Raw genomic sequence first — 14,057 nt, 5'->3', positions numbered from 1 at the left:
AATGCTTTGAAAAGTTTCAAATAGCTGATAAATAGTTATTACACATCTAAATGACTAAATGAAAAATAAAATGGAGAAAAAAGGAAAAGAAAATATTCACACGAATCTTCACGTAAGATCAATAATATATGACTTAGATGTGCAATATTTATGTCATATCTAGTTGACTCCCTGAGCCTGTCATATGTACAGTTGGCGGTTGCCATGCCGATCAAGTAGACAAGGTTTTAGCCTGCTAATGAACACAGTGTTACAAAATTTGCGCCATGTACTGAGAGAGAGAGGGAGCGAAGGGAAACAATCTCTACAACCAGTTGAATCGTCCGGCACAAGTTCCACACATCACTATCCAGCATCGGCTACCTCCCTTGGAGCATGGTGACGGTGAGGTCGCTGGTGGAGTAGGACTCGTCGGCCTTCCCTCTGAACCCGTCCCTGTCCGAGGACGTGCACTGCAGCGTGAACGTAGGCGGCCTCGGCATCGGCAGCACGGAGCTGTCGCTGCCCAGCGCCAGCACCACATACGGTATGTCCGGCCGGTCTCCGGCGTGGTCCTGCACGCACAGCAGCGCCATGTGGACGCACCGTAGCGCCTCCCGCGACGCCGACGCCGAGCTCGACGCCCGGATCGACGGGTCGATCAGCTGCTCCCCCTTGTCCGAGTTCCACATCTGCCACGCCTGCACCGGAGACCAAAGCAGGTCAGCAACAAAGCTCACTCTAAGAGAAGAAGAAGAATACAACAGTGTTGACGTGAGGAGCTTACGTAGCCTACGATGTTGAGTGAGCCTTCCATGTGGTGGAAGCTGCTGTTCTTCTGGCCGGTGATGATCTCCAGGATCAGGATGCCGAAGCTGTACACGTCGGACCTCACCGAGAACAGGCCCTCCATCGCGTACTCCGGCGACATGTAGCCTCTGCCGACACGTCGTCGTAGCAAAATTTCAGCAAAAATATTCGACGTTCCGCCATTGTTGGTTTATGCAAGCAATGTACTAGTAATTGGCACTCACAGTGTGCCGACGACGCGGTTGGTGTTCTCCTGGTTCTTGTCGCCGCCGAAGATCCTGGCCATGCCGAAGTCGGATATCTTGGGGTTCATGTCATTGTCCAGGAGGATGTTGCTGGCCTTGAGGTCCCGGTGCACCACGCGGAGCCTCGAGTCCCGGTGGAGGTACAGCAGCCCCCGCGCGATCCCTTCGATGATGTGGAGCCTCGTCTTCCAGTCCAGCAGCCCCCGCCTCGCCGGATCTGTTCCGATCACCACCGTACCACCATATCGTCAGAGCTGGCCCAAGAAAGCTAACGCCACACTACCCTAAGAAGACAGACGGTGCGCGTGCAATGCATACCGAAGAGGAAGGCGTCGAGGCTCTTGTTGGGCATGTACTCGTACACCAGCATCTTCTCGTGGCCATGGATGCAGCACCCCAGGATCCTCACCAGGTTGCGGTGCTGCAGCTTGGAGATGAGTATCACCTCGTTCTTGAACTCCTCGCAACCCTGCCCGGAGCTCCTCGACAGCCGCTTCACCGCCACCTCATCGCCGCCGGGGAGGCTCCCCTTGTACACGTGCCCGAACCCTCCCTCCCCGAGCTTGTTGGCCTCGCTGAAGCCGCCGGTAGCCGCCGCCAAGGTCTCGAGAGTGAACAGCGGCAGCTCGCAGCCATCGCCGTTCTCCGCTTCGTCCTGGTCGGGCTGCTTCGGCCCTGAGAAGTCATGCTTGGCTTTCATCGCAGCAGGACGCAGCATCAGTGAGGCTCCCGTCCTCTTTTTCCCGCCACCGACGCCGAGTTTCTCTGTAACCAGATAAGACGAGCCAAATTAGCCTGCCATGTATACGGAATACTGAGAGTGATAGTGGTGGTGTAGCCTCCTTGAACGCAAAAAATTTAGTTGCAAATTGCTGAAATCTTCAGATCCTTACCTCTGATTGTTCTTCTGCATTTCCACAGGACAAAGCCGCATGCGGCCAGTACAACCGCCAGGACGATCACTACGCTAACAATAACCCTTGTCCTCCGTTTGGAGCCTGAATCTGCCCAGGTAAGAAAAAATACCGTCAAAACTATGATCAGCCATGTCCAACTGTCAGTCAAATGGGTCATTTTCATCGACAGTGGCAAAGGATAGAGGAACAGTACTAGTATCTATGAATCGGCCCTATCACATCAGAAGAAAACTTTAATCATTGATAGAAGTTCCCCTAAAGTTACAAACTGTGGGCATCTAATCTGGCAAAGCCGCACGTGGATTTAGATCAGGTAAATATAAAAACCACCAAATATGATCAGACATGTTGGCTTGCATGGTCAAACCAAGCTTGGTTTGTTCCACATGTTCCATTTGTGCTACTTGCAATATATTATTCGCGAGAGAACCTAACTAAACTATCCACCTCACGGCCGGCTTCATCCATATCCTAATGTAATGAAAGATCTGACCAAATGTTAGGTACTTGGTGAAAAGATTTAGTACATGTCGCTGTCGGGAAAATCTTTTAAGCCGATTGAAGGATCGAAACAGGCCGTCTCGATCTTTCCTCAAAAGTCAGCTTGCATACGTTCAGAAGTTATAATCGTTTCCTTCTTCTGGCAGGCCTTCGAATATTCACATTAACCCTTTTAGCTTTCTTAATGCGTTGCCAAACAATGACAGCAGATAAAAGCATACGAAATGAGGGCGAAAGTCGTATGAAAGGCAGAGCAGTCTGGTTGTTTTCACCCTTGACGGTAACTGTTTACTGGTCCAAGTTGGCAACCATCTCCTAGTCGACTACATGATCCGGTGAATTTTATTCCGTGGACTAGACAGGGCATCGCGCCAAGGAGACCCCCAACCACTGCGCATGCATCCACACAACTTTGTATGAATGAATTCAGTGTTTCGTTTCTATTTAGAATTACACGGCTGGGGTCGCGCGTTCCTCGTTGACAAGGACCAAGGTGTCATTGTTTACTCCTACTAGGCCAGATTCAGTGGTTTGGATTTTTGTTTGTAGCAACAAAAAAGAACATTTTATACAGTAACGCGACCAAAATGTAAGTCATGCAAGTCTTGCCACAATCACACGACAGAAAGAACAAATATCTACAGTAGGCATTTATCAACATTTCCTCAACAGCCGAGAAGTTTCCTAACTCAATTTAGAAGTCCAAAGGTTAAGAAATCATCAACACTCATAAGCTTACCTAATACCGAAGCGGGGACCTTGATGTGCAGGTCATATCCTTGTCCGTTGGGGAACTGTCCGTCGGGGAAGTGGTAGACGTCCACCAACTCCTGGGCCCAGGTCAAGCACCCGGTGGCGCCGCTGTAGCTGTACGCGTTGCACGTGCAGTTGGCCAGGCACCACTGCATGCACGCGTCCGCGCTGCTGACCGCCGACTCCCACGCTGCCAGGTCCGGCAGCTTCACGCCGGCGAGGACGGCGAACGCGTCGCCGCCGCTCATGCTCACGTTTCGCTCGCTGCAGGTCAGCTGGCTGCTCCTCACGCACCCCTGCGCCCACACCCCGTCGCCGTACTCCGCTTCGGATTTCGGCTCAAAACCTGCGAATTTGCACCAACGTAGTTGAGAGATCCATGCAAAGTAATGTACTAGGAGTAGCACGTTTCTACACGATCGACCGGATTTAATTTTAACCTTTAAGGCAGCTGCAGTGGTCGTCGGCGGAGCACTCGGCGTTGGGGCCGCACGTGTTGTAGGCTTGGCATGGCACCGTCGGCTGCGACCAGACGACCTCCCAGGCGCCGGTGGCATCGACGAGCTGGTAGCACGTCTCCGTGCCGTTGGGCTGGAGCATGAACCTGTACTGCGAGGAGTTGAAGATGTGGAAGGTGTAGTACTGGCCGTTGCTCTGGGACAGGTCGCCGGAGAGCTGGAAGCCGTACAGATTCAGCGGCCGCCATGGGATGCCCACGAAGCTGGTCTTGGCCCACTGCCCGGACCTCCAGTGCGTGACGTTCTTGCCATCCTCGCTGCGGCGCCATATGTAGAGCTGCGCCGAGCCCAGCGGGTCCTGCCCGAGCGTGAAGTTGCCGGGGGCCGGGTCGTCGGGGCTCCTCCACGACCGGAACAGCGTCTGACTGACGACGGCGCCGTCGCGCCGGGCCAGCGTGATTTTCATCCCGGGGAGGAAGGTGTCGGCCGGGTAGTCGAAGCTCTGCCAGAGCTGCACCGCCTGCGCGCCGCTGCCGCCGGCCAGCACGAGGTTCCCCGTGTCTTGGATCGTCAGCGTGAAGTTCCCCACCGACGAGGTCGTGTTGGTCTGCCACACGATGCGCTCCCCCTCCAGCACCCGGAGGTCTCCGGAGTCGGTGACGGTGGCGGCGTACGACGACGCCGCGGCGCTCACCGGCGCTTCGCGGTTGGCAACCCACGGCACGGTCGGCTCCGCGGCCTTGGCGTACATGACGCCGAGGTACAACCGCGTGCCGTCGCCGCCGGAAGGCGAGAAGAAGGAGAGCGAGAAGGCGCCGTTGGCCGACAGGAGCTTATCGTCACCCGCCAGCGACTGCCCTTGCAACAGCGTCGTCGCCGCATCGACGTGGACGTGCCGGCAAAGGAGGAAGATGAGCAGCGCGAGCGCTGCCGAGGTGGCATGAGCCATCAATGGCGGCTGGGGTCGGGCGGATCCTCGCTTGGATCTCTTGTGGTGAAGGGGGTCGGAGGAGAAGAGGTCTACCGCTACTACTACGAAAGAAGTTGCTTCTTCCTCGGGCTCGGGCGTGTGGTTATACTATATCAAGCGCGCGCGCGAGAGAGAGAAGAGAGCCGCGTGGGGAAAGCATTTTGGCCGCATGGTTTTGAATGGGATTTAATTAGGCTAACCATTTTTCAATTCATCGGATTCCATTAGGCGTGGTGAGTGTCAGCGAGTGCGACTACACTAAAGAGTGGTTAGATTATGGGGACGGAAGGGGCTGCGAAGCTCCGGCTTCACATTGTTTGGGACTCAAGACTGCACGAAGCTGAGCAGCCGCTACGTACTCACGCTAATGATGGCGTCCTTATCTCAAATGACATGTTAAAGAGTGCCAAATCATCGTCAATTAGCTTTTTCAACATAGAACAAATTTGACGTGGAGTTGGTGATGATTAATTGTCTGTTAAACTTCATAGGATTGCTACACGCAAGCAAATGTAAACGTACTAAAAGAAGAAGAAAAAGTATTTTTTGTCTATAAAGGAAACAATGTGGAGATGCGGCAAGGGTTCCTATATCGCCCATGATCTTCATCCTTATCATGAAGGTGCTACACAGGATATTCTTAAGGGTGGCGTCAAATGCCTTGATAGAGGCCTTGGTGTCGTGAGATTTGCACCAACGACTCTCGGTATATGTGGATGACGTGATGTTTTTCTTAAAACCGAGAGAGGTGGAACTCCGCTGTTGTGTCGAGATCTTTGAGAGTTTCGGAATGGCCTCCGGATGGCGGGTAACTTTCCGAAAGTGTGCGGCGATGTCAATAAATTGCTCATCAGATCAGAGAAAAATGACAAAGGAGATCCTCGACTGCGATATTGGCTCCTCCTCGTGCAGTTATCTTGGGATGTCATTGAACATCAGAAAGTTGACTGCAGCTCAATTCCAATATCTTGTGGATCAGCTAACAAATAAGTTACCAACATGGAGAGGGACCTCACTACCAAAAAGTGGTAGGCTGTTATTGGTCCAATTGGTTCTTTGTGACATCCCAATACATGCTCTTATGGCCCTTGAGTTGCAACTGAAGACACTATTGGCCTTGGTGAAAATCTGGCGTGGCTAATTCCTATGGTGCTCGTAGCAGGAGGCCCATGATGGTAACTGCTCTGTGGCTTGGGAGCAGGTTTGTACCCACGTTGGACCGGTGGTCTTGGCATTCCAAACCTACATTGGTTGAACACCGCGCTCCAGGCACGATGGCTTTGGCTGCGACGTACGGATGCAGACAGGCCGTGCGCCGAGTTTGACATAAAGGTCATGAGTGAAGCACGAGCAATTTTCCAGGCAGCAACAACCACAATCATTGGAAATGGTGACACGATACTCTTCTAGGAAGACAAGTGGCTTCATGTCAACCAGGTTCAAGACGTGGCAACCAACATATATGAGGTGATTGCCCCACGAAAGAGGGCCTCACGAACAGTGCGACAAGCCCTTCAGGACAACACTTGGGCTAGGGATGTTGGACCTAACCTCGGGCTACGGAACATTCAGGAATACATGATTCTATGGGACACAGTGGCTGAGGTGGAGTTGTATGAGGAGAGGGAAGACATCATCCGGTAGGCCTGGGAGGCAAATGGAAACTACTCGATCCGATCGGCATACGTGGCAAAATTCATAAGGCGAGAAGTGGCAACATATGCAGATTTTGTATGGAAACAAAAAAAACCTACAATGCCGCTTCTTCGCGTGGCTAGCAATGCGAAACCGCTGATTGACCTTGGACCGCTTGGCACGTCGAGGGCTACCTCACCAGGCCACATGACCCTTTTGCAACCAACAGGTGGATACCATAAACCACATACCACTAACATGTGTGTTTGCATGAACATTGCGGCTGTGGGTTTGGACTACAATGGGGGCTCCCGGACAGGCGCGAGCGGCGGAAGATGACTTGGTGGAATGGTGCTCCACACGGATAGTGACCCATTGCACACCAAGAGACCTCAAGGTGATCATCACTTTCTGCTTATAGGACCTGTGGAAACATCGCAATGCAATTGTTTTTGACGGCGAAACACTGTCACTTCAAATAGCACTGCGCAACATTGATTGTGAATGTCGCACGTGGAAGTCAGCAGGGCTGCTCAAAGATGACCTAGAGTTCTTCTTTAGCGGATTATATAGGCGGGCTAGTGGCGAGTAATTCATTTTCTTGCAGTGTAGCATGAGACATGATGAGGCTTTTGTAGGCCTTGTAAAGATGTAAACTTTATGGACGGTCTCTTCACCCCTTTCTTCTATAAAATATGATATGCACACTCGTGCGTATTCTAGAAACAATGTGGAGAGAGAAGACATCTTCCCCGCGCGGCCTCCTAACCCAAACCTTAAGAGCATCTCCACCCACACCTGAGGGCGTCTTTTTTACCATCGGTACCAAAAAATCCCAACCATGCCTCCAAATCCTCGTTTTTCACCGGTTTTGGCCGAAATTACAACTAGCGAACCCAAGTGGAACCCATCACCCCAAGGGTCGTTTGAGGGCACTCACTGAAGCAAAAAAGATGCGCGGTCCTGTGGTGTGGGGCGCCTCCAGCTGATTTTCCTACCATTTTTCCCTTTCCCTCCATTTTTCCATTACCTACCCTCTTCTCCCCTGCCACTCCTGCCATTCCCCCTAGATCCGCCAGCCATGCCGCCGAAGAAGTATGCGCCCCTTTGCCAAGCCACCGATTCCACCCAGCCAAAGCAGAGGAAGACGAGGGCTTCGATGGCAAGGCCTTCGGGCTTGACGACCGCCCAGTGGAAGGTCAACGTTGATCGTCGGGCGGCGGTCACCACCAATCACCGGAACAAGCTCAACAAGAAGAGGACCTATGGCCAGGATGGTGAACCTTTCGCCTCATCATGAACAGGCCGACTAGTATTCACAAGGCGCGTGGGGGAGCCATCAGAGCGTCGCGTTGCCGGCCAAATTCTCGCCTCGACTATGGGGATACATGCCCTCACCTGAGTACGCCGACGGTGATGCGCTTGGCGGCTTCAACCCCAACATCACCTTCCCGCATGGTTCGCCCCCTCCCTCTTCAACCCCGGTCCGCGCACGCCATCCCCCGTGTTCACCGCTATCCTCAGCACCCAGTACAGCTACTCGCCGCCGACGTACTCAGTCTCGCTTGCACCCACTCTGCACCGTGGGGCCCTACCCTTCGCGCATGGCTCGGTGTCACTGTTTAGCAGCACCGACGCTGACACGGATGAGATCATCACGAACGGCTCAGTCGTCGCCACTTCACCCCTCGGGTTCTGCACGCAAGACAAAATGCTGGACACCACCATCGACTTGGGGGACACCAAGTGTGGTGATGCCAAGGAGAAGGAAATGGAGGAGGAAGAACTGACGGAGGTGGAGCCACCGGCCAAAGGGAAAAAGAAGAAGAAGAAGAAGAAGAGGCCGGCCAATGCCAGGCCGAGTGAGCCTCACGTCAAGTAGACGCCAAAGGGAGATGAGTGCCTTGCTGAAGGATGGAAGACCGTCAGCATCGACTCATTCACCGGCGTGAATCGGAATTCCAACACCTACGGGAGCAGGATCAAGACGGTGTTCGACGAGCGGAAGTTTGTCGACCCTGACTTCGCCATCATCCACATGGATCGCGACGAGAAGGCCATGGAGAACCATTGGGCGACCATCCAGCAGGCCTGCCACAAGTGGCATGGGATTCAAGAGGAGGTCATGGCTCGCTCAGAAATCGGCGCCAACTTCGAGCGTCACGTATATCCATCGCTCGCCAGCCGAACTCTTCGCCGTGTACTTCATCGACACTTGTACTTCAACTGTGCAAAAGGTTCGGATGTTCGACATGTTTCGCCGGGATAACAACGACCAAGCCTTCAAGTTCCTTCATCTGTGCACGAGGATCGGGTCGTGTGAGAAATGGACAGATTGCCAAGTCCAAGGACGACGTCTACAACCCGGATGTGTCTGCCTCGGCGGCGGCCGAAGGGCGTTCCGATGGCAACAAAAGAGCCAAGATGATGGGGGGCGTGGCACCAGCTATAGAATGGCTGCAATCGTCGATAGAACAGTGCATTGCCGACGCCAAGAACAACACCGCCAAGAGGGAGGATAAATTGGAGGCGAGGTGGTCGGTGTTGATGATGAAGTAGGATGCCAAGCTCGACTTTGTCAGGTTCCACGTTGCCACGAAGAAGAGGAACATCGACCTAGCATTCCTGATGGGCCCTGACGTGTCGATGATGCATGAGCAGGTGAAGGCGTGGTACCTGGCAGATCACTGCCTCATCTTGTACCAGATGTCGAGACCGGCGGCGACCACTGCCATAACATCGGCCATTGAAGATGCGCCCACAACATCGAGCACTAAAGTTGCGCCAACGACGCCAAGCATTGAAGTTGTGCCCAAAACACCGACGATGACGCCAACCTCCCCCAGCCCTACAGTGGTGGAGCGTGTCGTTTGTGTTATGTGTCTATGGTTCCTACCGTTTTGATCGCCAGACTTTGGCTATGTTCGATCACCGAACCTGTGGATGATGATCGCCGACCTATGGCATGATGATCGCCGAACTTGTTTGAATTTTTTGGTAGCAGGAAAGACAACTTTGAATTTTTTATGCGTTGGGGGCCGAAACCTAGGGGTGTGACTGTAAACTTAATCCCCCTCAGACCAAAAAATGTGTTGGCGCAAATGCCCAATGCACGTCATTGGGTGCGTTGGGGGCCAAATGGTTGGAGATGCTCTAAGGCCGCTACCTCCTACATCACGTTCCTTCCTTCCATCGCAGCTGCTAGAAACTAGTTGCGAGGCAAAGTATCCATGTTTTCCAAACAAGAATAAAGGAATATCCATATTTTGATGAAACAACTCCTCTTCATCAACTGCTCCCGAAGAAAACAAGAATTAAGGAATATCCGTATACTTGGATGCTGGAAACAAATTAGAGAGGAGGCATCTTCCTGTCCTTAAACTGAGGCCCTTACAAGGTTCAAACAAGGTTAAGGAAAGAAAGGAGAGGTAGCAGATACAAGCCATCAGGCCATATACGTGATGCAACACGGTAATACTAGCAAGAATGGTCAACGGGAAGACCGAGGTATGGGCCTCCACCTCTAACCATGCCCTACACTTCACACTGGAGGTCAGTGCGCTTTGCTCGCACCCTTGACGCGAGTCCCTCCATGAGCCTTCTGTCTTGGCACCTTGCCACCAGCTTCCACAACTTCAAGAGAGAAACAGTTTTGTACAATAGGTCAGCTGGGTGCCAAATGAAAATACCCTTTATCAAAGCTTTATTCCTAGTGGTCCAAAGATCCCATGCAATAGCCCCAAGTCCCATCCACGCGAGACGTTTCTGTCTCCCTCTCAGGTCTCTCACTAGACGATAAAAATCCGAAAGACCAGACGGGTTCCAATCATTTCCGGTCACGTCTCTAATCGCGCTCCATACAAATCGCGCCATAACGCATCGAAACAATATATGATCTCTATCCTCAATCTCCCCACACCAAGGACAATTCCCATCTCCAGGACCACGACGTTTCTGGACTTGGTCCCCACTCGTAATCCTATTTTGAGCCACTTGCCAAAGAAAGATCCAAATTTTGGCCCGTAGAGGGGATTTCCAAATACCGAAAAGGTCACATTGCGGGGACCCACAAAAAATTTCTTTATATAAAGACCCAGTAGTGAATTGGCCGGATGAATCAAGCCGCCAAATCACCTCATCTAGCCCAGCAAAAATGTGCACGTGCTGGAGATGCGTACAAAGCTCATCCCACTCAATCATTTCAGGAGGGCCAAGGTAGCGCCGAAACCTGGGGTCCCAACGGTCCTCGTGCAACACATCCGCCACCCTCGCATTTCGGTTCCCAGCAATGGCACACAGCCAAGGGAACGCCTCCTGAAGGGGTCGATCTAGGAGCTAGCGATCCCACCAAAAAGAGATAGATCGCCCATTTCGCAATGTGAACTTGGTCCCGAGCCGTAAGAGAGGATGTACTTTTCGAATGTCCCTCGCAAATTGAGATAAAGGGACATTGCGTTTGAACACCACTCCATCCACAACGAGGTATTTAGCTCTAAAAATGTCAAGCCAAATCCCGCTCTGTCTAGTGAGGGTTTTCCATGCCCATTTGGCCATAAGGCACCAGTTCATAATTTTGGTGTTAATCACCCCCAAGCCTCTCAGCTCCTTTGGTTGGCAAATGTGCTCCCACCTCACCATGTGGTATTTTTGTTTTTGATTTTCCTTTGCCCAAAAGAATCTGGATCTCACCTATCCAATTTATCATGAATCCCATCCCAAAGCAAGTAGAATACCATAATGAACATCAGAATGTTAGTAAGTCAATCATTAACCAGAACCAAATGACCTCCCAAAGCAAGGAGCTTGCCCTGCCACGGCTCCACACGTACCTCAACCTTATCAACCATCGGCTGGAAATCCATCATGGGAAGAGCACTCACAGAAATAGGCATCCCCAAATATTTCATGGGGATGGAGCCTAGTCCGCAATTCATCATATGGACCGCACGGAGCTGCGATTCAAGATCACCTCTAGTCACAAACGCCTCACTTTTATCAAAGAAAATTTTGAGGCGAGACATCTCCTTAAAACACACGAGGATAAATTTTAGGTTCATAATCTCCCTCTCCGAATTTTTGATGAAAATAAGAGTATCATCAGCATACTGCAAATACTAAATCCCTCCAGGAATAATAGACGAGGCCACACCCGAAATGTGCCCAGCCAATTTATCTCTGTCAAGAATGCGTGCCAAGGCATCCACCATCACATTAAATAGCAACATTGAAATGGGGTCTCCCTGGCAAAAGCCCCTCTTATTTTGAAAATTGGGACCGATCTGGCCGTTAAGGTTGACACCCGTTTGGCCCCCACAAACAAGTTGATGCATCCACTTATCCAAAAGGGGGTCAAAGCCCTTCTAGCGCAGCGCATCCTCTAAAAAGTCCAATCTCACTCTATCGTACGCCTTCTCGAAATCAATTTTCAGAATAAACACCTCTTCCTTAGTTTGTCGAATCTCGTGCAACACCTCATGCAAGACGACAACACCGTCCAAGATACTCCTCCTTCTAATAAATGCAAATTGACCCGACTCAATAATCTTATGTGCCACCGGGGCAAGCCGATTTGCGAAACCTTTAGCCAATAACCGAAAACTCACATTAATAAGCGTGAGAGGCCGGAACTGCCGAATGTTGTCCGCACCCTGGACCTTCGGAATAAGAGCAAGAATGCCATAATTTAGCCTTTTCACGTGTATCCGCCCAACGTAAGTTCATGGACCATCTCAGCAAATTGGGGGCCTATCATGCTCTAGAATTTCTTGTAAAAAATCACGGGGAACCCGCCCGGACCCGGGGCCGTGTTCACTCTCAGTGCCTTTAAGTTGGACATAATACCCTCAAGCAAAAAAGGTCTAATCAGCGCTGAATTATCCAGTACAGACACCCTCCTATGGCCAGTCCACATATTCGGCCCCAAAGACACGACTCAATTTCCGGCTACACCCAAAAGACCTCTATAGAAACCATCCACATGGGCCCTAAGGGAAGCTTCCTCAGAGTACGTAGTCCCTCCCTCGTGAAGGAGAGAAATCATGCACCTCCTCCTTCGGACATTGGCCACCGCATGAAAAAATTCCGTGCTAGCATCCCCATCCAGCACCCACTTTTGTTGCCCACGTTGCTTCTAGTGCAAATTTTCGCATGTAAAAATGAAAACCATCTCATCTTCAAGATCGTATCTCCGCTCCAATTCCCCTCTAGGGAGGCCAGACATATCCTCCTTCGTGTCCAGCCCCTTAATTTCTGACAACAAAGCCTCCTTGCGAGCCTTAGAGAAACTGCCAAAGTTAGCCCCCCATCCTTTGAGATGATGTCTAGTACGACGGATACAATGCTGCCATTCATCTATCAAGTCACACAACGGCCCGTATCTATGGGGCCTACATCCTCTCGCCTTCTCCAAAATATCATGCACTCTCTGCACAAATCCTGGCTGGAGCAGCCACTGGCGTTCGAAGGAAAACCGTTTCGAAGGGCGTCTTGTTCCCTCGCCCGAATTCAGCACTAACGCACAGTGATCCGACCCCAGCCTAGTTTCCACCACCAGCTAGCACGAAGGGTATTTAGCCTCCCATTCCATGGAGACAAAAGCCCGATCAAGCACACACCTCACCGGGAGATCCTGGTTGTTAGACCAAGTGAAGCGAGCACCCACCCTTGGGAGATCAATAAGTTGTACGTCTGCTATCCAATCATTAGAATTGTCAACCAGTCGTTGGTCAAGAATTCTCCTATTACTCTTATCATCAGCCGAGCTAATAAGATTAAAATCACCTCCCACAACAATCGGTAGAGAGGTCCCCTCAATCTTAGCATACAATTCCCTTAGGAAAGTCAAGGGAACGTTAGTGGTTTGCCGACCCATACACCACGAGAAGTTCCCATTTGAACTTATTATTTCTCTGAGTAACTTGTGCCCCAAGAAAGAACTCCCTTGGAGAAAGAGATTTCCTCAAAGGCATCCTTATTCAACCCCACGAGAATCCCACCCGAACGTCCCATAGTCGGAACCCACTCCCAGTGAAACCGATCACCTCCACCGAGAGCATCTACCTCAATTTGAGAAAAGGAAGACCGAATTGTCTCTTGAAGCCCCACAAAGTCCATCTTTTGGTCCCGAATATATTCGATCAGTTGGCGATGCCGGTCCCGCTGCCCACACCCTCTCAAATTCCATATTAGGCATTTAATTGGGGCATCGAGGGGGATCGGTCCCCCGCCCCTTCAACATCACATTCCTCATGGATCTGCGATGTCCCATGGCCACGACACCTGCCTCGACCACGACCACGCCCACGTCCGCGGCCTGAAGAAGCCCGACCCAAGGAGCCTGCCGTCACCCTGACTGGGTCCTCGGGAATCGAGGCAACATCAGCCAACGCCTCTTCGGCCGCAATTGTGCGAGTCAGATCCCTTCGGGCAAAGGCCTCTGCAATAGCAGCTTGCGCTGCCTCTTGAGCCCGAAAACTCTCGATCACTTGTAAGGGCGATTTCCCTTTTGGCCCCAGCACAATATTGCACTCACTCGCCACGCTCAAAAGATGCACATCGGGAGCTAGCGCAAGCACCTTAAAGGAAGACATAGATAGTGTTAAGGGTTTAGAGATTATAACTTTAAGGGACTTGTTTGCCTTGAGCTCCATCACATTGTCCATCATCTTTGCCGCCTTAGAAGAGGATGCCCGCGTGCTCGACCGGGATGCCCACGGAGGAGAAACAGTAGCAGCAATCCCCCGCGGCTGAACCGGAGGCACGGGCACCTCCCTCATCTCCTCGAAGGCCT

The 14,057-nt window shown here is 51.7% G+C and overlaps 1 protein-coding gene across 1 annotated transcript; it reads right to left on the bottom strand.

Annotated features, from left to right (window-relative positions):
- Nucleotides 1–107: 107 nt before the first annotated feature.
- Nucleotides 108–4,774, bottom strand: LOC123425751 (G-type lectin S-receptor-like serine/threonine-protein kinase B120). Its single transcript, XM_045109470.1, has 7 exons — nt 3,646–4,774; nt 3,192–3,551; nt 1,928–2,038; nt 1,353–1,799; nt 1,014–1,251; nt 767–917; nt 108–680 (listed from the first exon to the last, which is right to left on the bottom strand). The coding sequence occupies exons 1-7, from the start codon at nt 4,610–4,612 to the stop codon at nt 360–362; spliced, it is 2,595 nt and encodes an 864-aa protein (XP_044965405.1). The 5' UTR covers nt 4,613–4,774; the 3' UTR covers nt 108–359.
- Nucleotides 4,775–14,057: the final 9,283 nt, after the last annotated feature.

This window comes from Hordeum vulgare, chromosome 2H (assembly GCF_904849725.1).
Source record: "Hordeum vulgare subsp. vulgare chromosome 2H, MorexV3_pseudomolecules_assembly, whole genome shotgun sequence".
NCBI lineage: Eukaryota > Viridiplantae > Streptophyta > Magnoliopsida > Poales > Poaceae > Hordeum > Hordeum vulgare.
Note: the sequence above shows the minus strand (reverse complement) of the source record. Positions and strands in the feature narration are given on the sequence as shown.

Coding starts and splice junctions, on each gene's coding strand:
- LOC123425751 (XM_045109470.1), bottom strand. CDS start 4,612: ATGGCTCATGCCACCTCGGCAGCGCTCGCGCTGCTCATCTTCCTCCTT. Junction 1,252..1,352: donor CCTCGACGCCTTCCTCTTCG/GTATGCATTGCA, acceptor TGATCGGAACAG/ATCCGGCGAGGCGGGGGCTG. Junction 681..766: donor CACTCAACATCGTAGGCTAC/GTAAGCTCCTCA, acceptor TCTCCGGTGCAG/GCGTGGCAGATGTGGAACTC.